This window comes from Saimiri boliviensis, chromosome 16 (assembly GCF_048565385.1).
Source record: "Saimiri boliviensis isolate mSaiBol1 chromosome 16, mSaiBol1.pri, whole genome shotgun sequence".
In the NCBI taxonomy this organism is placed as follows: Eukaryota; Metazoa; Chordata; class Mammalia; order Primates; family Cebidae; genus Saimiri; species Saimiri boliviensis.
Genome location: NC_133464.1, coordinates 31,934,626 through 31,959,820, shown reverse-complemented (window position 1 = coordinate 31,959,820; position 25,195 = coordinate 31,934,626). Strand labels below are relative to the sequence as shown.

The window sequence follows — 25,195 nt, the reverse complement described above, 5'->3', positions numbered from 1 at the left end:
GGTGAATGAACTTAAAGCACTGTAGGAAAGTAGGTGTATTGGACATACATAGATATTTTACAGATATAGAGCATTTTTCTGATAGAAGAATTTTTCATGTGTATTCCTAATAGCTAGGACTACAGATGCAAGCCACTATGCTTCACTAATTTTTAATTTAATTAATTTTTTTAAAGACAGGGACTTTCTGTGTGCCCAAGTGAATCTTAAATTGCTGGCCTCAAGCCCAGCTACAGAAGGGCTTCTCAAATTAAGCATTATTAAAATATTGGGCTGGATAATTTTTTTTTTTTTTTTCTGAGACAGTGTTTCACTCCCTTTGCCCAGGCTGGAGTGCAATGGCGCGATCTCAGCTCACTGCAACCTCTGCCTCCTGGGTTCAAGCGATTCTCCGGCCTAAGCCTCCTGAGTAGCTGGGATTACAGGTGCATGCCACCATGCCCAGCTAATTTTATATATTTTTATATGTAGGAACGGGATTTGACCATGTTGGCCAGGATGGTCTCAAACTCCTGACCTCAACTCCTGATCTGCCTGCCTCAGTCTCCCACAGTACTGGGATTACAGGAATGAGCCACCGCATTTGGCCTGGCTTGCATAATTCTTGTTATGGAGGTTGTCCTGGATATTGCAGGACATTTAGCAGCATCCCTGGCCTATACCCACTAGATGCCAGTCACTTTCCACTCCAGTCCCCAGTAGTGAAAACCAAATGTGTCTCCAGACTTCGACAAATGTCCCCTGGGGGGACTGAATCACCCAAGGCAGGCAGCCGACAATGCTCTCAGTCATTTTCTAAGATTTATAATCTAATTCCTAGATAATTAGCTTCCAAAGGTCATGAGCAATCATTCCTCATTTGCTTGTTTGTAGTCATAGATCCAATGAATGCTTTTTCTCCACCTACCATAACATCTTTTACAAACACACAATAAATATTCAATTGGTGACAAGTAATTACACTTGGGGCCTATAGTTTTGGTTGTCTGTGTAAAAGGGCAGAGACCTAGATGACACTAATGGTTAGAAGTAAACGAACACTCTGTAAAAGAATCTACATTTTCAGCATTTCCGAAGTTCAACCTTACAGTTACAGTTCAAACAAAACTAAATCAATTAGGCCCTATCCTAATGGTGTAGGTCAGAGTCCAGGTGACATCTAGACCTCAATGCAAATGTTGATTGTGTGGTTGCCCATGTTCCTGGAGTCAGTTTCTCACTACCAGAGTCATGGGTCAGAGACAAACATCTCTTGGGGGATTCTAGCCATTAGCTTTGCCAACAGAGCAGGTACTAAATTTAAACAAAGGTTTCGTATGTGCTGTTGCTTGATACATGCTAGGCTGCTTGGTTACTAGATTTCATAACGTTCACAGTGACAATTAGATATGCAAACTTAAATGCTGTTCTGAACTTATAAAGATGACTGTGTTTGTTTGTTTTTGTTTTTTGAGACAGTCTCACTCTGTTGTCCAGGTTGGAGTGCAGTGTCACAGTCTTGGCTCACTGCAACTCCGCCTCCCAGATTCAAGGGATTCTCCTGGCTCAGCCTCCCGAGTAGCTGGGACTACGGTGTGTGCCACCATGCCCGGCTAATTTTCTGTATTTTTAGTAGAGACGGGGTTTCACTATGTTAGCCAGGATGGTCTCGTTCTCCTGACCATGTGATTGACCTGCCTCGGCCTCCCACAGTGCTGAGATTATAGGCATAAGCCACCACGCCCAGCCAAAGATGACTTTCTAATAGCAATCTCAGGAGTAGCCTTCTAGTGTGAAGAGCTACTGATATATTTTGGCTATTTTATGACTACTTTGGAGGAGAAAATCTACATTTGAGGCCAGGATGGGAGCACTATGCCTACTAGGAATTTGAAGAAATGAGAGTTGATACAACCATATTTATTGGAACCCTGCTTGACTGTAAACACTATTGATGCAAGTCAATAAACTAGATATTATTTGGAGAAAAAAACCATTCCAAAAATAGAAGTTGCATTGGCCTAGGTACTGGAGAGGGCCACATAGGTTTTGAGAGCCAGGTGGACCTGAGCAGCCAGGTCTCAGGTGTTTTTTGGCAAGGGCAGAATTACTCCGAAGCTCAACCACTTCTTTTCACAATATCACTTACACTTTTCTTCACCCCCAACATAATTATTTCCAATTCATCCTTCTCTAGGTAGAGAAGCAAGCTAAAATTATTGATTAATAACAAAAGGTAAATTCCAGCAAGAACTGGAAGAACAAGAATAGACTGATCTTTTCAACTTGTTTCTTAGTTCTACATCTTGAAAAAGTATTTTTTTATTTGTATTTTTTAAGAGAAGGTTTTGCCGGGCATGGTGGCTCAAGCCTGTAATCCCAGCACTTTGGGAGGCCGAGGCGGGAGGATCACAAGGTCAAGAGATCGAGACCATCCTGGTCAACATGGTGAAACCCCGTCTCTACTAAAAATACAAAAATTAGCTGGGCATGGTGGCGCGTGCCTGTAATCCCAGCTACTCAGGAGGTTGAGGCAGGAGAATTGCCTGAACCCGGGAGGTGGAGGTTACGGTGAGCCGAGATCACGCCATTGCACTCCAGCCTGGGTAACAAGAGCGAAACTCCGTCTCAAAAAAAAAAAAAAAGGTTTTAGTGAATCATGAATCTCAAAATTAAGAATAAACAGCGGTGTGGGGGGGGGTGGCTCACACCTGTAATCCCAGCACTTTGGGAGGCTGAGACAGACGAATCACTTGAGGCCTAAAGTTCGAGACCAGCCTGACCAACATGGAGAAACCCCGTCTCTACTAAACATACAAAATTAGCCGGGCATGGCGGTGCATGCCTTTAATCCCAACTACTCAGGAGGTTGAGGCAGGAGAATAGCTTGAGCCCGGGAGGCAGAGGCTGTGGTGAGCTGACATCACACTATTGCACTCCAGCCTGGGCAACAAGAGTGAAACTACGTCTCAAAAAAAGAATAAACATACTAACATATGGTTGTTCACATATTCATTAAACCCTTCTAGCTTTGCACAGTGGCAGTATCATAGCCAATGACGTTTAGCCAAGGCGCGATTATTGCTAATCAAAAACTTCTCCCAATATCCCGCCATGATGACTTGAAATATAGTCGGCATTGGCAATTTTTGGCAGTCTCTACGAGGACTGAATAAAAAAAAAAATAAAAATAAAAATAAATAAATAAATAAACACTTTTACAATTCGTTTTAGGATATGAATATGAGCATGGTAAACATAGTTTTATTTAATGAGTGATGCTAATTCTGTTGCAACTGTCTTAGCAAAAACTCTTTAGTGGTTTAAGTATCTGAAACCATTGCAAAGACATGGTGATCAAACCAGTTAACGAGAATGCAGTAATGTTTTTCCCTCAATTTCTGTACGCTCATGGTATCTTGCTTGTTTCTGTTATAAGTCCTGTCATGCATTAGAGTTGTTACCTGTTTGCTTTTGCATTAGATCAACTAGTCTTGTAATTTGTAAGCAGTAGGCATCCAAAAACTATTTAAGGTGAAACGCCAAATTATAAATATTTTGGTGCCGAAATTCTCTTCCAAGTGAGTCATTGTATTAAGTCAAATTATTTATTATTCTTTGTGTATTAGCAGCTGTTTTGAGAAATAAATTCATAAGTTATGCCGAAGCCTTACATGCCCCATCTAGCCAAGCCAGAGGCCAAGGCTTCTTTCTAATGGCCTTTAATAGTTTATTTAAAAAAAAAAAAAAAGTATGACTTGCCAAATAAGATTGACTTTTAAAAATTCTTTAAGTCAATCAAAATGAAGTATTAAATAAAAATGTAAAACATTTGCTAGGCATGGAAAAAGTTTAAATGTTAATTTCTTCCCCTTTTGCTATATATCTCTTTGTTCTTCGATTATAAATTAAATGAATGTGTTAAGTCTAATTTTGACCAGAGATGCAGTATCATCAGTTGTATTCACATTTTGCCTCTCATTATTCACATAGTTGTCTCTTGTGGTGAAAAGGGAGTGGTGGTGTGGCATCCAAATAAAATCTACAGTATGAGACATATACAATCTGACTCTTATCCTCTTGTGAATGGCCAAACCTGTGATGAAATACTCCAGGTGTATAGCTTTACTCTGATGATCTGTTTTAGGTCAAATCAGATGGGCCTTGTTAAAATTTTAATCTGGTTTTCACTCAGTGGAGACCCACCCTTAGTATGTCATAAAGAATTACGCCATTAGACCACATTAAAATAGAAATTACCATGACTTTTACCTTAATGGATATTGCAAACCAGAGACTGGATATTGATACAATGACGTGACTAATTAATAACCTACTATCATATATTTTCTTTATGAAAATAGTGTAAAATATTCTCCACAAGTTGAAAGTCTTTTTTTTGACCTGTACAATTCAGCCCACTTTCAAAGCTAAAACTTCTGTGTTTATACCCTGGTCCTTGTGCACATTTAGGAGAGGAAGACAAATGGCCAATTGTGGGTATGACTTCAAGTGAAACTCTAAAACCATTAAACCTTTGAAAATTTTGACCTAAATGCTTAAAAGTTAATAAATTACATCAAATCCATCAACTGCCTATCAAATATCTTACAGCACTGTGCAAGAGCAAATTCATTTATCTGACATCATCAGTACCTTAACTTATATATCCTGGAGTCAAGTAGTCCTTGAGACAGAAGTGTACGGAAGAAAGAAGTTATGCAAAAAGTTTGGTTGGGAATTCTTCCCTGGGTTTTGGCTTTCTTCTTTCACAGACAATCCCCAGAGCAAGCTACGACATGGCAGAAATTTGGCAGGGCCTTAAAATCTCCTCCTCAAAACACATAAATGAATGTTTTAAGTAACAACAATCAAGTTGTCATTCTTAAATGAATCTCAGATATAGAGCATCCACAGGTTTAAAAGAAATTAAAAAGCAAGAAACCACAAAAATGTATTAAAATTCCCCTAAACTCTATCACATCAAAATCATGGCAATTGGATTAGAAATTTATCATGTTATAATTTTTCATGAACTTTAGAGATTAAGAAATTGAGATTATTCCTCCATATTTTTTCCCAAGTGTGATAACTTGCAACATTAAAAAAAGTATTTTTGTTCAAGCATGGTGGATCACGTGAGGTCAGGAGTTTGAGACCAGCCTGGTCAACATGGTAAAACCCAATCTCTACTAAACGTACAAAAATTAGCTGGGCATGGCGGAATGCCCCTGTAGTCCAGCTACTCTGGAGGCTGAGGCAGAATGGCTTGAACCTGGGAGGCAGAGGTTGCAGTGAGCCAAGATCCCACCATTGCACTCTATCTAGTCTGGGCAACACAATCTAACTCCATCTTAAAAAATAACATAAAAAATAAATAAAATTAATTATTTTTATTATTTTTAATGCCCTGAGTACCAGTTGTTTTTAATCTGTTCAGATATATATTTTGAAATATTCTGAAAATTATATAAATTTTCAAATTCCCTATCTTGAAAATTAATTCTATGTTGGTATATGGATAAAGTCAACATTTAACAGGTTAGTTAGAAGCTTCTTGAGAAGTCCAATATTCTTTTTTTTTCTTTTTTTTTTTGAGACATTCTTGTTCTGTCACCCAGGCCCAGGCTGGAGTGCAGTAGCATGATCTCGGCTCACTTCAACTTCCACCTCCCAGGTTCAAGGGATTCTCCTGCCTCAGCCTCTCAAGTAGTTGAGATTAGATGTGCCTGCCACTACATCCACTTATTTTTGTATTTTTAGTAGAGATGGGGTTCCACCATGTTGGCAAGGCTGGTCTCAAACTGCTGATCTCAAGTGATCCACTTGCCTCAGCCTCACAAAGTGCTGGGATTACAGGTGTGAGCCACCATCCTGGCCTCCAATTTTCTTATTTATCTTTAAACAAATTATTTTCATCAGGACTTAATACACTTACTTCAAATCCTCTTCCAATTTCAGTTGACTTATCACTTTTTGCTCTATATTCAAACCAATGAGTTACACTTTAGATCAGAATCCATTAAAAACTGAATTAGAAAGCAATTCGTAGGTCAGTAGTTGCCATATTGCACATAATCACTTGTAGAATAATTTAAAATGCTAATTCCTAGGCCACACCATCAGATTCTGAGTCAGTAACTATGGGGAGAGGTTCTTACACTTTCAATAAACACCCAATGGCATCTGATGCAATTTGCCTAGTAATAATTTGAAAGTCACTTACACAGTGAAAAAAATATTTAACTCACAATTTCTATACCAAAAAGAGCTCTGTCAATGCATGTGGCAGTTTTTGTTTTGAGACGGAGTTTCGCTCTTGTTACCCAGGCTGGAGTACAATGGCGCGATCTAGGCTCACCACAACCTCCGCCTCCTGGGTTCAGGCAATTCTCCTGCCTCAGCCTCCTAAGTAGCTGGGATTACAGGCACGTGCCACCACGCCCAGCTAGTTTTTTGTATTTTTAGTAGAGACGGAGTTTCACCATGTTGACCAGGATGGTCTCGATCTCTCGACCTCGTGATCCACCCGCCTTGGCCTCCCAAAGTGCTGGGATTACAGGCTTGAGCCACCGAGCCCGGCATGTGGCAGTTTTTTGATGAATAAAGCTAACTCGTCAAAATCTTTGTGCTCTACATGAATAAGAAATCCTACCCTATTTTCCAGCAACCAAATTCCTTTTTAGACCACCAGGGTCAAGTTTTAAGAGTGTTAGAATTGAAACATTTGGTATCTGAAAGTTGAGCTTAAGAGTAAATAATTTCTAAATTAACTTAATCCTGTTTTTTGGAGTAAGTCAGAGGAAATTGAAGGTCCTTAGAGCAATGTCTTAGTGTAGGAGGCTATATAGTTCCTTGAAAGACAATTTTATAAAACAAAACAGAAGACAACCTGTACTAAAACTTAACCTAATAGGCAGGAGCCTCAGAACAGGAAACAAGAGATTAAACAATAATGACAGGTAAATTATTTTCTAGACTTCCGGTGACTCTTGGCAGCAAAAGTTTGTACTTTTGGAAAAAAAAAAATCGTCAGCCACAAAGTGACTAATCAAGTGACTTAAAATCTAATATTTGTCAAGATGGGCTTGCAGCAGCTTGCTGCACCTTTGCTTCTAAAAGACAACTCCAAGCACACTGACTTTGACATGCTGCATCTTTTCCCCACAGCAAAATTTAACAATTTTCTGGATAATTTGATTAAATAAGTCAGGGTCTCAAATTGGCCTTTTTTGGTCATGAGTAAGACCAATATTGGATCAAATTTTATGACACCGAATATCTGAATCAAAGCAAATTTTCTATTTTTTGTGTTTTTCCTAACATAAGGAATTTGGTAAAATGGTGATATTTCAGAGTATAGACTGGAACAAACACTGCCAGGATCAGCTAAGTTAAGAAAATATGTTCTGCCTTAATTATAAGAACTCACCTGTGAATACGGCATGTCTGAGACACAGGTGACGTTCAATAAATATTTGTTGAGCCAAACTCATTTTACTAGTTATGAATTATCCTCATGGAATTAATCCTTGATACTGTGTATAAAGAAAAAGCCTACTGTTAATTTTTAAGGAAAGTCTCCCTTATAAATCAGTTCAAAAAAATTTTTTTAAAAACAAAACCTTGACAAAACAAATCAGCAAATCTGGCAAAAAAAAAAAAATGGGGGGGAGAACAAGGACAATGACATAGCTAAAATAAACTCTCCTATGTTAAGTACAGATAGCTAAGTCAAATGTTGTTAGCTCTTGATTATTGGAACTGTCTCTGAAAAATCATCAAATCCAGCTTACTTTAAACTAGCAATCATAAAATAATTCTACAGAAAAGTGATAAACTATTTCACTAAAATGTTACCCTCAACATAAAATGCAGTTTCTTACACTTGAAAGAAACAAAAGATAAAAGAAGACAAAACAGCTCAGTTTAATTTCAAACGTTAATATATTTTCTATTTTATATTGAACATATGCATCTGTAACCCCTCATTTGCAGCAACTATCACATCCTCATAAAAGGGGCAAAATTTGTAAGATGCCTCTTAAAATAAATATTCTTTTTTATAAAATAATAAAACTTCAAATAAATAGTCTTTACACTAAACAATATGTTGAAAAAATTAGAAAATAAAGGTTGAATTTTACTGTAACTGTACAATATACATGAAGTCCAAAGGGAAATCAGAGTCTTACAATAAAGGCTTTCTGTAAGGCAAAATACAATCTAAAAACATACTGATTGATTCACATTCTTCCGAATGTACAACATATTAGTATAATATTTTGTGACTGTGCCATGTAGTATGGCACAACTTGTTTTTCACAGTTGCAAATATTATAGTATATACAAAAATATAGCACATTCTCTCTGGAGAAAACAATGGAAAAAAGTCATCTGCTAATTTACAAGTTTTGCAAGTACTATTCACAAACAAAAACTTTGCCTAGGAGTGTGTGTGTTGCTTCAGCTTATGCAATACATGGGTCACCAAGTTCTGTATCTCATACTTTGAGCTCCATTAGCTGAGTTCTAACAAGCCTATCAGTTAAAATGGCACATGGACAAAAAGCATTTCACCGCAAACAGCAAAGACTATCCCAACTCTCTATGAACAGTGCCAAGATTATAACTGTTTAGTTGGTTGCATATGTGTGTTAAAAAAAGAAAGAAAAAAAATCCTCATTACTGTAATATTCCTGATTAATGATGCTATGTTGGTTTTTCAAAGTTCCTGGGGGGGACAGTGGGAACTTTGCAGCAAACTGTGTTTGAGTTTTTACAACGGCATCCAGGCCTGTTAACACGGTCATAACACCCCTGGCACAATTTAAGGCAACCCTTGGCTGGAAGGTAACACCATAAACAAGGCAAAAAGAGGGACATGACACCCATGGCCGACCATCGTGTACAACAGTGAGACTGGCTGCAAGAACACGGGTTGTCTGCACAGTTGTCCTCATCATCATTAGAACAGTGATAGAAGAGACCTTTCACGCAGCATACACAAGTCCCATAGTCAATCACGTTCTGGGCCGAGCAAAGGCACTGCTTGTCGCAGATCCAGTCTGATGGCAGAGGCCTCGGGTAGGTGCACTCCTTACATTTGCACTTGCCACAGTCCTCACACCTGTAGGCGTGCAGGCCCAAATCTTCCTTGCTTAGTGGCTTAAGCTCACTTGGCTTGAGCTCAGATTTGGGTTGCACCCGGATGATCCCATCAGCCACAGGCCCGGAGGAGAAGGATGATCCTAGCAGTCTCTGTTCAGAGGAGCTGCTGCTGGTACTTGTCCTCGTACTGCTCCGCGACCCTGAGCTGACCGTGCTTATGGATCTGGACAGAGGGGTTCGTGCAGAAGAATGAACCTGCGAGTGCTGGAGCCTAGGAGGCTGGCGGTGCTCGGGCAGACCGTGGAGTCTCTCGTGTTTGTGCTGAGTGGGGGGGCGCGGAGCAGGCTTGAGCCCAGGTCTTGGGACGACAGTAGGCCCCTCTGTGTATTCATTGGTGTTTCGGATGGCTCTGATCTGATCCAGAGACAAGACATGTACCTGCTGGGTGAGGGCGTCTCTAGGGTCGGGCTCCCCACGCTGTCTGCCACCGTCACGGGGCGTCTGCAGCAAGGGCTGCGACCCGTTGCCACTCTGAGCTCTGGCCTCCATCAGGTCTTGGAAGTGTGGTCACTCCAGCAGGCTTAGAACACATCTGAACTCCTGAGGAAGCCAAGAGGAAAGAACTGTTTATACTCTAAGATACTTCCCACTCTCCGCCCACCTGAATTCACTCCTCACTTCCCACTCCCCCTAGAGAAACAGGATTTGAAATGGAATGACAGTGGGGAGGTATTAGCCATATGATCAACGACGCATGTACCCAAAAGTAAAAATTATGGTTGGCCACTGACAATTCTGTAATCCCGGGATGTACAACAACACAAAGCTGATCTTTGAGTCACTTAAGTAAGAATTCCTTATTCAAATAAACAGACAGTTTGCAAGGTTCAGGTTCAATGTAAAAATCGCAAGAAAGTATTGCTGGAATATAACACTGCTACCAACGTTTTCAGAAGCTGAAAATCCTTTCAAAATGTGAAATAGGTTTCCATTTCTCATGGTCGTTTTGCCTTAAGCATTAATAATGCAGCCTAGAAGATTCTTGGTTGTTAGCTTTTGCTTTTACAGCAAACACTTTATGACATCCGGTATTCTGTAACTTTTTCAAACCCAGTAGAATGGATATGACAAGCAGAAAAGTAAAATGCCCACCAAGAACAGTTACAAATTTTACAATAATCATGCCATTTTTTAATTAATTGTACTGTAGCACAAAGTTAGAGAACTAAAAGCAAATCAAATCCTATTGGGTGCCAGAAACACATTAAGGCAAACTTACACAATAAACAAGAAGACAAGAATTTATTTTCAACTTCTTAACCATTTGAGAATTAAGTATTTTACAGTCTGTTAGCCTAGAACACCACCTTGGATTCTGCAGCTAAAAGGTTGTTCTCCCTATTTTAGAAATAAAGCATGTCAAAAGCTCAACTAATTTTCTCTTTTCAAAAAATTAACTGAGAACACAAACGAAGAGATAATAACCAGAAAAATGTTTTAAAAATTCAAATGTCACGTTTCACACCCAGCATTGTCAAGGAATTCCTTAAATTGCAGTCCCTCTTAAATTTCAAAAGGGATCACCCCCTTTCTCAAGCCTATATGACAATAAAAAGTATAAAACATGCAAAAGTGGACCTTTATCCAATCTCCGCTCTTTGGAATAGAGGCCACAGCGAACAAGGCAGGTGACAAACGTCTCCCAATTCGGAGCAAGGCAGAGCTGGAAACCGGATCTCCTCACCTCCAAAGAATGGCAGAAGACAACCCTGCCCTTTGCTTTCACTTAGTTTAACGCCTCTCTGCGCCCAAACACCGTCCCCAGCAGGTGGGACACAGCCGATCCCCAGGGGACGTGTCTCCAGGCGGACTGACGCTGTCCAAGGGCCAGGGTGCCCCCCACCCCCGCTTACGATCCCCAGACTCACAGACAGGCGGGGGCCGCGGGCGCCTCCGAAGGGGACGTGTCACGAAAGGCAGGAGCACACTTCCCCCGCCTCCTTCTCCCCAGCTAAGATCTCCCCCAACTCAAGAGAACTGCTTTCCAGCCCCAAGGAGCCACTCCACCCCCAGGCAGAGGTCACGCCGCCCAATGCCAGGCTTTCTGCAAAGCCCCTCGGACATCCGGCACAGGCTTTCCACCCCGACACCGCAAGCTCCAAAGCCCTGCCTGAGACACGCAGCCAGGACGCGCAAGTCCAACCCACGCACACACAGCGACTCCACGCTGCACTGACCGAAGTGGGCATTGCCTGTGATCTGCACACGCCTATCTCCTTTCGGGTCGAGAGAGAGAAAAAAAAAGATACCATATTTCTTAAAGTGAAAGAAAAATTGCTTTTTTAAAAAAGGGCATTTTCCAGGGCCCCATTGCTCACTCCGGGCGCGCAGGATGCAGCTCCCAGAGCTGTAACTTTCGGTGCAGATTTGCTTGCAGTCAAAGTAGCATCTTCGGAAGAAAAGGAGGCTTTTCTATTCTTATTTTTAAGTGATTTCTGCCCATCCGATCCCTGGCCTCCTCCTTCGAAACTCCACTCCCCACCTCCGCCCCTCTTCTCTTTCCCAGTCCCCCCTCCCCTTTGAAAGTGCTTTGAAACCCCCATTAAGAACAGTGTGTGATCAGACTGAGGATTAGGGGGAACGAACTTCAGCTCTAGGGTGGGGCAAACGGACACAGAAACTGCTTTGTAAAAAACACACAAGATTCCAAATTAAAACACAGCAACAACAAAAGGAAATACAAAACTGCCTCTTTTGCCACCTACATTCAGGTAATGGAAATGATCGCGACCATTTGATGACTTTCTTCCTGCGCTGGGTCAGACCGGGCTTCCAAAAATAAAATAAGTGTGACCCTGTCTGACCACGAAGGACGGAAAAGAGAGAGAGCTGCACTTCCGAACCGCAGAGACCCGGCGCTAGGCAGAGCGACGCTCCCACCCGCTCCGGGCTAGACCGTCCACACGGAGCAGAGGCGGGGACTCCCTCCACCCGGCAGCCTGCCTTTTTCTCACCCTCGGGGTCTCCTGCCCCCGAGGTGAGCAACCTGCGTCCCCCAGTCCCACCGGCGCCCCGCCTGGGGGACACAGCCTCACCCCGGACTTTGCCTTCCACTGAGAAGAGGAACAGGTTAGAAATGCGGGCGCCTGCAAAGGCGACCCGGGAAACACAAAGTGCTTTTCTCTCCCTCCCGCTTTCAGCGCCGAATTCGCGGCCAGTGCACGGCTGGAAGCTGGCTTCAGGCGAGCGGTCCTCCGTCCCAACCCCCTAGAGCCGGGGCGCGCGGGATCGCCCGCCGGGGACCCTGCACCCGGTGCATACACAAGTCCCCACAGAGGCAGGCCAAGCCCGAGCCCCAAGACAGGTCCGCGGGGTGTGTCCCGGATCCTCAGGGAGACCCTGCGGGACTTGAGAAAGGGAGACTCGGGGAGAGATGGACCCAACTCCCGGTCCGGCTGCACCTACTCCATGTTGCCCACAACGTGCCGGCCACGGCGCCAGGAGGGGAAGAGCCAAACGTGCCTCACCGTGATCGCGGCTTTGCACCAACCCCTCTCCCTTGGATTCTCTTCTTTCTGCGATGTGCAAATAAATCCAGTCTCGATGCAAACTTTTTTCCTTTCTTTCCAATCTATGCTTCAGTCCAACTTCCAAGCAATCGGCGGGAGAAGAAAAAACAGAGGAAAACTCGGAGCCAAATTCCCTGCTGATGAACACTCCGGGGTTCGGGGCTGGAGACGACCCCCCTTCTGGAAGCGCACGCGGAGTATTTCCTCTTTTTTCTCAATGAACAAGAGGCCGAAGCGCCAACGGCAAGTCCTTTTTCCTAGCAGATGAGCGAATGGGAAAATAAAACGGCCTCACAGAAAACCTAAAGCCAAGTGGTGCGGCCGGGGCCGCGTCGTAGCGGAGGCGGCGCGGGTGCGCGGGCTGGGCCGGGCGGGCGCGGGGGCCTGGGCGCTGCGCGCTCCGCCGGCCCCTCTCCTCCGCTAACGCTGCGGCGCGCAGCTCTCGGCGGTGCAGACTGGGCGTTGTGGAGGCGAGGCAGCAAGGCCGAGGCGGGGGCGGTGGGTGCGGAGGAGGAGGAGGAGGAGGAAGAGGAGGAGGAGGAGGAGGTGGAGGAGGAGGGTCTGGGGCCCGGTCGGGGGGGGCTCGCCGTTGGCCTGCGCCCTAGCCTTTCCGGAGGAGGCAGGGAGCTCTGCGGCGGCCGCGGCAGCAGTAAATGGCGTCATGTGGATCCGAGGCGGAACAGAGCAGTTGTTGTCCCAGAGGATATATCGCATCCGGTCCCAGCTCATTGGCTCCGCGGGGCTACATTCACTCACACTCCAGCGCCCGCCAGCGCTCCGAGCCGCAGGAGGCATTCAAAAGGGCAACCGCGCCGCCCCGCGTGTCCCTAGGCCGGTCCTGCCGCCCGGGCACCGTCACGCGGGGCGCCCGCGGGGCCGGGCTGGGCACGGCGGGGTCAGTTTATCTAGTTTCAAGGAAACACTGACCTTAAGGTTTCCCCAGAGGCACCGAGGACGAGCCCGAGGCTCGAGCTAAGTTAGGGAACTTTCTCCTTGCCACCAGGAAAGGAGAATGAATATTTAAGACTAATCCGGGCCACGAAGTGTTAGCATGAAAAACAAGTTGCAGGTTCTAAGACTTTATCCGGAATCCATTTCAAGTCTACCTCTCCCCATTTCTGTTCCCCTTTGCGGAGGGGGTGACCGGGGCTGAGGCCGGGGGAGCAGAAGGGGGAGGGGAAGGGGAGCGGGAAGTGAGGTGGGAGGGCTATTGGTTTATTCTTTGTCTACTGGATTAACCCGATTATACACCAGGCACCAGCACAAACCGCCTCCCCCACCTCCGAGCCTTGTACGGGAGGAACGGAATGCAGATTCGAGTTTCAAGTGCCTTCTGCTCTTGCAGGGATTTGCTTTTGATTGTGTCGACTCGTAATTTTTTCGTTTATTAGAATTTCATTTTTAAGGGGGGTTATCTATGTGTGAAGGCTTTTTGAGGAGCTTCCTTACTGTTTTGCCTCATGCAATAGCTAAAGTCTACCGTCTAAGCCTTTTAACTTAATTCATTAATAGACACAAACATGATTACTCAGGGCGACAGCATGGACTTCCGAAATGGGAGGGCGGGGGAGTGAGGGAAGGGTTGGCCCACTGTTTCCCGACAAATTTCCTCCCTCCCTTAACTAGAAGTCATCCTTCGTTTCACACTTTCCTTGCTAGAACATTTCTCAAGATCCTGTTGTCAGATTGAAGGTGTACTATTCTTTCCCACTTAAAAACAAGAGAGAAAGAGAGAGAGAGAGAGAGAGAGAGAGAGAGAGAGAGAGAGAGAGAGAGAGAACGCGCAAGCATACCTATGCACTGCCCTAGCTGCTGTTCATTTACTAAGAAACGTGCCTGCACGTGGGAGCACCAGTGGAAAATTAAACCTCGTGCATACACACGCCTAGTACTGCATTCTATCGAACGACTTACAGAATGCTTTTACTTTACAGGGAAGTACCTGCTTGTACGGTCATAACTCTCGAATAGCACCTGCGATCTTGCCCCATGCAGGGTGTTCTTGAAAGCAGTGTTAGGAAAACATGGTGCTTTCATTCGCCCAGCTTTAACCCAATCCACTCGCAGCCACCCTGGAACTAGCCGCCACCTTCTGAGCTCTTCTCTAGAATGTCCCCAGCGCGCTCTCTGCCTCGCTGCGCTCTCACCCTGCCTTCTCCATGTTTCTCTAGGGCTCTCGTCTTTCTCCAGGGATTTGAAACCAGAGATGGCAAGGGACGTGGCATGCGTTATTTCCGGGCGCTGGCCTAAGTCCCCCGACCCCTGGGTTGAGGGTGGACGAGGCTACTACGGTCTGCTCCGGGGCGTCCTGGGGCTGCGGGCGCGGGGCAGCTGGGCCTCTCCAGCCACAGCCGCTCGCCCGACGCCCGAATCCTTTGAGCAGCCAGTGAACGCAGGCGCCGCGGCGCTCGCAGCCCATCTGGTCAGCAGGGGGCGCCCGCCCGGCGCGGGGCGGAGGCTGCTTTCTTCTCCGGGACTCGACGCGCGCCGGCTGGGTTACCTTCCAAAACGTGCGTGCGTTAGGCAGGCTGGTTTAAAATGATACTAAGATATTCATAATATAAACGAAGCAAAAGGTAGCTTTCCCTACTGTCTGCTCGGACACATTCCATTTTGGGCGCGAGATGAGGTGCCTGGGTTGGGAAGTACCCAAGCTTTTACCAACGGGAAGGAGCTGAGAGTCAAAGCCGGGTGGTGCAAGGCTGGGCGGGAACGCGCTGCCGGTGCGCTGCCAGCAAGGCTCTCCAGCGGAGCAGGTGAAAGCAGCGCCTTCTCTTCGCCTCTTCAAACTCCTGCACTCGATGGCGGCTTTTTAGGAGACACTTGTGACTTGCTCGTCTCCCAGCGGTGCAGGAACTTTGCGAAGACACATCGTTAGGGACCTAAGCATGCAATGGAATTTAGATCAGGAACTTCCGGCTGTTTCGAGAACTTCATATTTTTATGGAGTTAATAGGGAGAAATCTAGGAATTTATCTATTATCTTCCATGAGCTAGAAAGAATCTCATGTCATCTAGCTCTTCCCTCCACCCCTTCTCATCACAATCTCCAGTTTGCTGGCTGGGGAAACATTTAACCTGTAACTTAAGTTCAAGGTAAACACAATAATCCATTGGATGCTTTCTAATTTACTCCTTAGTCTTTATGTTAATTACTGCAACTGTTAGGATTTTTCAGAGAGTGTATAAAGCTACCATATAATGCCCCCAAAGTTTACTTAGTGAATCATAATCCAAAGAGGAATTATGTTTTTGTGTATGTATGGTGCATGCACAATGAAATGTCTAGTGTAGCTATTGTCATGTGTCCCCCAAACTGATTCTCATGTTACATTCCAAAATTATAACTGGGGTTAATTTTGGAAGATACTCCAGAAGTATGATAGAATGTTAGGCAAAAATTCACACAAAAAAGCCTATTTTCAAATGTATTGTGGAAAGTTATAGAGAGGCAACCCTACTACATGAACAGTTGTTGCCATTTGCCTAATGCTGGAAAATACAGAATCCATGGAAACCCATGCTGCACCAATACTCACTTCCAAGTTTCTCTCTCTTGCTTTCTTGCTTGTTTTCTTGCTTTTCTTTTCTTTCTTTCTTTTGTTTTGTTTTGTTTTGTTTTTTGTTTTTTCTTTCTTGCTTTTTTTGGAGTTGCCCTCGTTACCCAGGCTGGAGTGCAATGGCGCCATTTCTGCTTACTGCAACCTCCATCTCCAGGTTCAAGCGATTCTCCTGCCTCAGCCTGCTGAGTAGCTGGGATTACATGCATCCACCACCATGCCCAGTTAATTTTTTGTATTTTTTTTTTTTTTTTTTTTTTTAGAAGAGATTGTGTTTCCACCATGTTGGCCAGCCTGGTCTCGAACTCCTGACCTCAGGCGATCCACCCACCTTGGCATCCCAATGTGCTGGGATTATAGGCGCGAACCATCTCACTCAGCCCCAAGTTTCTAATACACACCAAATAACATACCTTCCTAGTACCTGTCATTAAATAGGATTCTGGTCACACACTTGGGATCTGTCATCTGTGGCTTCATTTTATATTCTGTATTCATTTGTTTATATTTACTTCACTTTATAAGTATAATCTTAACTTTTTGAATGAGACAGTACATAAAATAGGTGAATTTTATTTCCTCCAATCTTTGACTGAAAGCATCAGTAGACATGCTTCTTTGCTGGTAGATGTGTTAAGTGAGTTGAAGTGAAATATTTGTAAGATTGCACTTGCTCCTTGGTGTAAGTTTTGAATTTACGTTGTAGTAACAGGAGAGTGCTGCTTTTAGCAACTGTAGCTCATTTCTTTCTAGGAATGAGCAAACCACTTGGGTTTAATAGATTTAGTATTAATATTGACATCTTACAATGATATGACACATTCTTGAGAAAAAGAAGAATGAATAGCTATCTGGTTAGTTTGTTAGTTCTATTACCAAGGCAATCTATTTGAAGATGGCACAGAACTTGCCTGTGTGTGCTGCTTTTAGGACTAACAGTTTGGGGCTTTCAACCATTATTTCTCCTAACAGCCCAATTGCAATAGTGATATTAGTTTATGCATGGCCTCTTCAGGGACTTTCCTGAGACAAAAGGTTTTGTAATGATGGACCTTTTGTTTTGACAACCAGAAGTTATGTCATTTCACTTTTAAATAGCTTTAATTTCCCAAATTCTGTTGATAATGTCTCTAGGAGGGAATTGCGAGTGGCTGTAACAAAAGATGCAAAGGAATTCAAAATAGACCACTTGAGTTCTTATCTAGATTGCTTGAAGGACGGGAAACAGTTATCTCTGGATCTAACCTGCTTTGGAGATACATTCTTTATCCCTAACTAAACTGGGGGAAAGCTCTGGGGTTATCTCAGGGTAAGAGGAGTGGTCTTGCTGAGTCGACCTTGAGCTCCAGGCTCCTGCGGGTCTGGTTTTTCTAGAGGCCTTAGATTCAACTGGGATCTACCTGGTGGTTTGTTTTTTTTTTTTTTTTTTTTTTTTTTTTTTTTTTTTTTTTTGAGACGGAGTTTCACTCTTGTTACCCAGGCTGGAGTGCAATGGCACAATCTCGGCTCACCGCAACCTCCGCCTCCTGGGTTCAGGCAATTCTCCTGCCTCAGCCTCCTGAGTAGCTGGGATTACAGGCATGCGCCACCACGCCCATCTAATTTTTTGTATTTTGAGTAGAGACGGGGTTTCACCATGTTGACCAGGATGGTCTCGATCTCTTGACCTCGTGATCCACCCGCCTCCGCCTCCCAAAGTGCTGGGATTACAGGCTTGAGCCACCATGCCCGGCTACCTGGTGGTTTTTACTGGTTGATTAATGAATACTCCTATGAGATGCATACACATTATGAATATAATTTAGGCAAGGTCTGACGTGAACTGAAGTTCTGTAACAAGGCAGAAACAGAATTTCCCTGCTGGCCAACATGATTTTTCTTTTTTTCTTTCTTTTTCTTTTTTCTTTCTCTCTTTTTTTTTTTTTTTACTATATTTGTCCTTTGATTTGAAGATTAAACTTCTTTGTAGGACTGATGTGTGCAGAGAAAATCTGATCAGTGAGGACATTGCATTCTTTCACTGCCTTTCCCTGACTAGCCCCAGGTTTATTTGCTTTGTTTGTTTTTAACATTTGATCCCCTGTGTTCTGTGATCTTTTTAACCCAGATGCTAAAGCATCATCTAAGTGAAAATCTTGAATTGAAATCAGCATTTGGATATTACTGGCCAAGATGAGTAGCAGTTGGAAGATTTTAGCCTCTGAATAGTTGGAGGGTTTTGGTTTTATACTTCGTACTATGAGGACACTTGGTCAAAAGGGCATAGGAAGTTCAACCTGTTCTCTAAGAAAGATGTAGTTAAACAGATTCCACTCAAGCCATTCTTACTGTGCAGATGCCACACAATATCAGGGCTGCCGGCCAGCTCGGAATTAACCTCCGCTAACAGATAAGTCCAAAAATGTTCAATTTGGTAAACAAACTGTGATTGCATGCAGATTTAGTTTGCTTGTTCCTTTGGACAGGAAGGGTTTTGAAGTTACAGAGAATCATTTCAGAATATTGTGGGGTAGCTAAAAACAGCTTTTTTGGTACATACTGTTGTTGGGTGGAACTTAAAGGATAGACTATTCCAAGGATCTGGAGAGTCTGTATCAAGGTTGCCTTGGACTTCTTTGTGCCTGGAATTCAAATGGGAATATTCTTCACCCTGTGGTTCCTTTTTTTTATTTTTTTTTCTTTTCTGAGATGGAGTCTCACCCTTGTCGCCAGGCTGGAGTGCAATGGTGTGATCCTGGCTCACTGCAACCTCCAACTCCCTAGGCCATTCTCCTGCCTCAACGGACCAAGTAGCTGGGATTACAGGCACGTGCAACCACACCCAGCTAATTTTTGTATTTTTTGTAGAGATGGGGTTTCACCATGTTGGCCAGGATGGTCTATCTCCTGACCTCGTGATCCATCTGTCTCAGCCTCCCAAAGTGCTGGGATTACAGGTATGAATCACCTCACCCAGCTGCCTTTTTGTTTGTTTGTTTGTTTGTTTTGATTTGATCTGTTTTCAGACAGGTCTCACTCTGTTACCCAGCCTGAAGTGCAGTGATGCAATTATGGCTTACTGCAGCTGTGAGCTCCCTGGCTCAGGGGATCCTGCCACCATAGCCTCCCAAGTAGCTGGGAGTACAGTCACATGCCACTATGCCAGGCTAATTTTTAACATTTTTAGTAGAAATGGGGTCTCACTCTGTTTCCCAGGATGGTCCTGAATTCTTGGGTTCAAGTGATCATTCTGTGTCAGCCTTCTAAAATGCTGGGATTATAGGAGTGAATCACTGTGCCCAGCCCCTCAGCATTTCATTCTTAAAAAAAGAAAGCACTCACTTCGATCTCTGTAGATGTTAGACATTCAATAAATGCTTTTCAATGAATGAATGAAATTAAGAAGTATTATTAAAATAAGATAATATTTTAAGGTCTTTATTTTGCAAAAGTAAATTCACAGTTTTGAATTCTTTAATGACAGAATTTAAGTCATTCTGGAGTGCAATGGTGTGATCCTGGCTCACTGCAACCTCCCACTCCCTAGGCCATTCTCCTGCCTGGACGGACCAAGTAGCTGGGATTACAGGCACGTGCAACCACACCCAGCTAATTTTTGTATTTTTTGGTTTTCATGGCCCTGCCTGGAAGCTGCTGGCTTCATCACTTTACTCAGGTTATGAGATGAGAATTACCTACTTTCCAACTGCCAGAGGTCAGTAACCTAAACATGAAGATAACACAAATAGTCATGAAATTACTAGAAAGCCATACAAGGGCTTCTAATAAGCCAGTTTTCAACTGCGCGCTGTTGAGGATTTTTTGGCCCTATGAGGTTAAGAAGACTCATAAAGAAGGCAGTCTCTGAAGAGTGGACAAGTTGTTAAGTCTCTCTGGGCTTTAGTTTACAGGCCTGTCATTCTTCTATTTTGGCAGTACAAATTTTAAGCAGTAGACTGGGGGTATAGAGGTTCACGTCTGTAATCCCAGCATTTTGGGAGGCCGAGGCAGATGGATCAGTTGAGCTCAGGAGTTTGAGACCAGCCTGGGCAACATGGCAAAACCCCATCTCTAGAAAAAATACAAAAATTAGCCAGGCGTGGTGGCACATGCCTGTAGTCACAGCTACTTGGGAGGCTGAGGTGGAAGGATCATTTGAGCCCAGAATGTTAAGGTTGTGTGAACTATAATGATGCCACTACTCCAGCCTGGGCGACACTGACACCCTGTCTCAAAAAACAAAAACAAAATAAAACTAATTTTAAGTGGTTTATTAGGAAGCTAAAATTCTCTACATATATGGGTGAGTAAAAAGGACTCTTAGGTTTGTAGTACTAGAATATAGAGGTTTGTTACAATGAAATTCAAATAAGAGTTCCAGGCAGAAGATGAAATACTTGAGTTTCAAGAAAGAGTCCTATATATCTGAGACATCATCATGGCATGTCAACACCAGGCAGGGCCAGGGTTTGTGGCAGTAGACAAACATTTTTTTTTATTATTGTACTTTAAGTTCTGGGATACATGTGCAGAACATGCAGGTTTGTTACATAGGAAAACATGTGCCATGGTGGTTTGCTGCGCCCATCAACCCGTCATCTACTTTTTTTTTTTTTTGAGACGGAGTTTTGCTCTTGTTACCCAGGCTGGAGTGCAATGGCGCAATCTCAGCTCACCGAAACCTCCGCCTCCTGGGTTCAGGCAATTCTCCTGCCTCAGCCTCCTGAGTAGCTGGGATTACAGGCACACGCCACCATGCCCAGCTAATTTTTTGTATTTTTAGTAGAGACGGGGTTTCACCATGTTGACCAGGATGGTCTCAATCTCTTGACCTCGTGATCCACCCACCTCAGCCTCCCAAAGTGCTGGGATTACAGGCGTGAGCCACCGCGCCTGGCCATCATCTATGTTTTAAGCCTCGCATGCATTAGGTATTTGTCTTAATGTTCTCCCTCTCCTTGGCTCCACCCCCACCCCCAAAAGGTCCCAGTGTGTGGTGTTCCTCTCCCTGTGTCCATGTGTTCTCATTGTTCAACTGTGACTTATGAGTGAGAACATGTGGTGTTTGCTTTTCTGTTCCTGTGTAAGTTTGCTGAGAATGATGGTTTCCAGCTTCATCCATGTCCCTGCAAAGGACATGAACTCATTCTTTTTTATGACTGCATAGTATTCCATGGTGTATATGTGCCACATTTTCTTCATCCAGTCTATCATTGATGGGTTGGTTCCAAGTCTTTGCTGTTCTATATAGTGCTACAATAAACATACCAGTATATATGTCTTTATAATAGAATGATTTTTTTTTTTTTTTTTTTAGACAGAGTTTCACTCTTGTTACCCAGGCTGGAGTGCAATGGCCCGATCTCAGCTCACCACAACCTCCGCCTCCTGGGCTCAGGCAATTCTCCTGCCTCAGCCTCCTGAGTAGCTGGGATTACAGGCACACGCCACCATGCCCAGCTAATTTTTTGTATTTTTAGTAGAGACGGGGTTTCACCATGTTGACCAGGAAGGTCTCGATCTCTCGACCTCGTGATCCACCCACCTCGGCCTCCCAAAGTGCTGGGATTACAGGCTTGAGCCACCGCGCCCGGCCTATAATAGAATGATTTCTAATCCTTTGGGTATATACCCAGTAATGGTATTGCTGGGTCAAATGGTATTTCTGGTTCTAGATCCTTGAGGAATTCCACACTATCTTCCACAATGGTTGAACTAATTTATACTCCCACCAACAGTGTAAAAGCATTCCTATTCCTTCACATCCTCTCCAGCATCTGTTCTTTCCTGACTTTTTAATGATTGCAATTCAAACTGGTATAACATGGTATCTTATTGTGGTTTTGATTTGCATTTCTCTAATGACCGGTGATGATGAGCTTCTTTTCATGTTTGTTGGCTGCATGAATGTCTTCTTTTGGGAAGTGTCTGTGCACATCCTTCACCCACTTTTTTTTTTTTTTTTTTTTTTTTTTTTTTTTTTTTTTTTTTGAGACGGAGTTTTCACTCTTGTTACCCAGGCTGGAGTGCAATGGCGCGATCTCGGCTCACCGCAACCTCTGCCTCCTGGGCTCAGGCAATTCTCCTGCCTCAGCCTCCTAAGTAGCTGGGATTACAGGCATGCACCACCACGCCCAGCTAGTTTTTTTTGTATTTTGAGTAGAGACGGGGTTTCACCATGTTGACCAGGATGGTCTCGATCTTTCGACCTCGTGATCCACCCGCCTCGGCCTCCCAAAGTGCTGGGATTACAGGCTTGAGCCACCGCGCCCAGCCTTCACCCACTTTTTGATAGGGTTGTTTGTTTGTTTGTTTGTTTTTTTCCTCGTAAATTTGTTTTAGTTTCTTGTAGATTCTGGATATTAGACCTTTCTCAGATGGATAGGTTATAAAAATTTTCTCCCATTCTGTAAGTTGCCTATTCACTCTGATCATAGTTTCTTTGGCTGTGCAGAAGCTCTTTAGTTTAATTAGATCCCATTTGTCAATTCTGGTTTTTGTTGTCATTGCTTTTGGTGTTTCAGTCATGAAGTCCTTGCCCATGCCTGTGTCCTGGATGGTATTGCCGAGGTTTTCTTCTAGGGTGTTTAAGGTTTTAGGTTTTACATTTAAGCCTTTAATCCATCTTGAGTTAATTTTTGTATAAGATGTAAAGAAGGGGTTCAGGTTCAGTTTTCTGCATATGGCTAGCCAGTTTTCCCAACACCATTTATTAAATTGGGAATCTTTTCCCTAATGGTTGTTTCTGTCAGGTTAGACAATTCTTTTCATGTGTTGGGCATTCATTTCCCAAGAACTTCATACAATTGATAAAATAAGGTTTTTTTCTCTCCACCTTTATAACTACTTTTCAAGTTATTCCAAATCATGATATTTTTAAAATATAAGACTATATCAAATACCCTCTGTCAGCTCATAGTACCTAAAGGGTAAAGGACCTCTTCCATGTAGTCACTGGCATCACAGCTCGGCAGGTATTGTTATAAAATGAGTCAGCTGGGATCGGGAGGGATTTAGCATGCTTTCAGTAATACAGTGAGAACAAAAATCTCTAGCATGTTTTAATATTCATTTTTCATCAATTTATACTGAGTATGTTCCAGAATTATCCAGAAAAAAAAATACATGTGTTTTTTTTCCTGTCATTGCTCTCCAAATAGAAAATGGATTTATTTATTTCTCTTTTGAATTATATACTCACTGTATGAAAAACAAAACAAAACAAAACTTAATTCCTACACTTGATCTTAGCCAAAAGGCCAAGAAGTGATCTCAACCAGTTCCTAAAATTATAAAAGCAAAAATCCAAGAAAGAATCCTGTAAGTATATTTAAGTGGCATTCCTGGTTAATATTTGGTGAATATTTACTTTAAAATTCCATATTGCTAGTGATTAGATTCCAGATATCTGGAGGTTTGGGGACAGGTTGTTTTGCTAGAATAAATAAATAGTGTTGTGATAAACATGCTTCTTTATATTTGCACATTTGTCTTTTCTTTTCTCTTTTTTTTTTTTTTTGAGACGGAGTTTCGCTCTTGTTACCCAGACTGGAGTGCAATGGCGTGATCTCGGCTCACCGCAACCTCCGCCTCCTGGGTTCAGGCAATTCTCCTGCCTCAGCCTCCTGAGTAGCTGGGATTACAGGCACGTGCCACCATGCCCAGCTAATTTTTTGTATTTTTAGTAGAGACGGGGTTTCACCATGTTGACCAGGATGGTCTCGATCTCTTGACCTCGTGATCCACCCGCCTCGGCCTCCCAAAGTGCTGGGATTACAGGCTTGAGCCACCGCGCCCGGCCCCACATTTTTCTTTTCTTAGGATACATTCATGAAAATACAATTTGACTCAAATAATACTGCTACCATCCTCCCTAAAACATTATTCCAGTTTACCTTTCTAACCCATCTATGAGAGTGACTATTTCCCCAAAACCCTGACCAATAGCAAGCTTTGTCAAAATTTTAAATCAGTGCTTACCTGGTAGATAAAGCAGAATATCTAATTGTTCAATTTTTTCTTTGCTTACTTCAGAAGTTCAACATATTTTCTTATTGTCATTGGACGTTTGCATTTTTTTCTGTGAATTCAAGTTCATATCCTTTTCTCATGTTTTCATTGAGAGGCTTGTCCTTTATTTATTTATTTTTGGGTGTATCCTGTTTTAAAACTCAAATATTCTCCCATTTTCTCTTTATCTTTCAAACTTACTTTCAGTATTTTTCCCTTTATTTTGTGTTTTGCCATACAAGGCATTTTTAACTTACATGAAAACTCATGCCTATTAATTTTTTCATTTATGGTTTCTGGCTGTGTTCAGTTGCTTAAAATAGCTTCTTGCATCCAAATTATGAAAATGTTGGCCCTTCCAGTACATTTATAATTTAACATTTAACATTATCATTCATACCAACTAAATTATAGATGATTTTAAATTAGTGCCTATCTGGTAGATGAAGCAGAGTATCTCATTGTTTCATTTTTTTTCCTTTGTTTACTTAACAAGTTTAGCATATTTTCTTATATTCATTGGACATTTGCATTTTTTCCTGTGAATCATCCAGAATCCAGTTGATATGAATGATAAAGCCAGGTTGCTTATTGTCATACTCACAAGGCCAAGCTTGGTGGATGGGTAAGTTTAAACAATGAGAGACAATAAAGAAGGATGATCCTATGTGAAATTTTGATTCAAAGCATGACAATTCTCACCCAAAATTAATCTAGAGTTGCCAGAGCTAGCAAAAATGTAGAACAGGCCAGGCACTGTAGCTCACTCCTGTAATCCCAGCACTTTGGGAGGACCAGGTGGCAGATCATGAGGTCAAGAGATCAAGACCATCGTGGCCAACATGGTGAAACCCCATCTCTACTAAAATACAAAAAAATTAGCTGGACGTGGTGGTGGCATGTCTATAGTCCCAACTACTCAGGAGGCTGAGGCAGGAGAATTGCTTGAACCCGGGAGGTGGAGGTTGCAGTGAGCCGAGATCGCGC

General features: G+C 43.2%; 1 protein-coding gene and 1 non-coding gene across 3 annotated transcripts; one reads left to right on the top strand and one right to left on the bottom strand.

Annotated features, from left to right (window-relative positions):
* Nucleotides 1-3,006: 3,006 nt before the first annotated feature.
* On the top strand, nt 3,007-3,146 carry LOC120365884 (U4 spliceosomal RNA). Its single transcript, XR_005580718.1, has one exon. It is a non-coding gene; the product is annotated as a U4 spliceosomal RNA (small nuclear RNA).
* A 4,761-nt stretch (nt 3,147-7,907) lies between these two features.
* SPRY2 (sprouty RTK signaling antagonist 2) lies at nt 7,908-12,707 on the bottom strand. Of its 2 annotated transcripts, none has more exons than XM_003931015.3 (2): nt 12,618-12,707; nt 7,908-9,690 (listed from the first exon to the last, which is right to left on the bottom strand). In XM_003931015.3, the coding sequence occupies exon 2, from the start codon at nt 9,637-9,639 to the stop codon at nt 8,692-8,694; it is 948 nt and encodes a 315-aa protein (XP_003931064.1). In that variant the 5' UTR covers nt 9,640-9,690; nt 12,618-12,707; the 3' UTR covers nt 7,908-8,691. The 2 variants fall into 2 exon arrangements, with proteins under 2 accessions (XP_003931064.1, XP_003931065.1); XM_003931016.2 differs by lacking the exon at nt 12,618-12,707 and adding an exon at nt 10,729-11,664.
* Nucleotides 12,708-25,195: the final 12,488 nt, after the last annotated feature.

Excerpts from the sequence above, each read along its gene's own strand:
- SPRY2 (XM_003931015.3), bottom strand. The coding sequence starts at position 9,639 with ATGGAGGCCAGAGCTCAGAGTGGCAACGGGTCGCAGCCCTTGCTGCAG.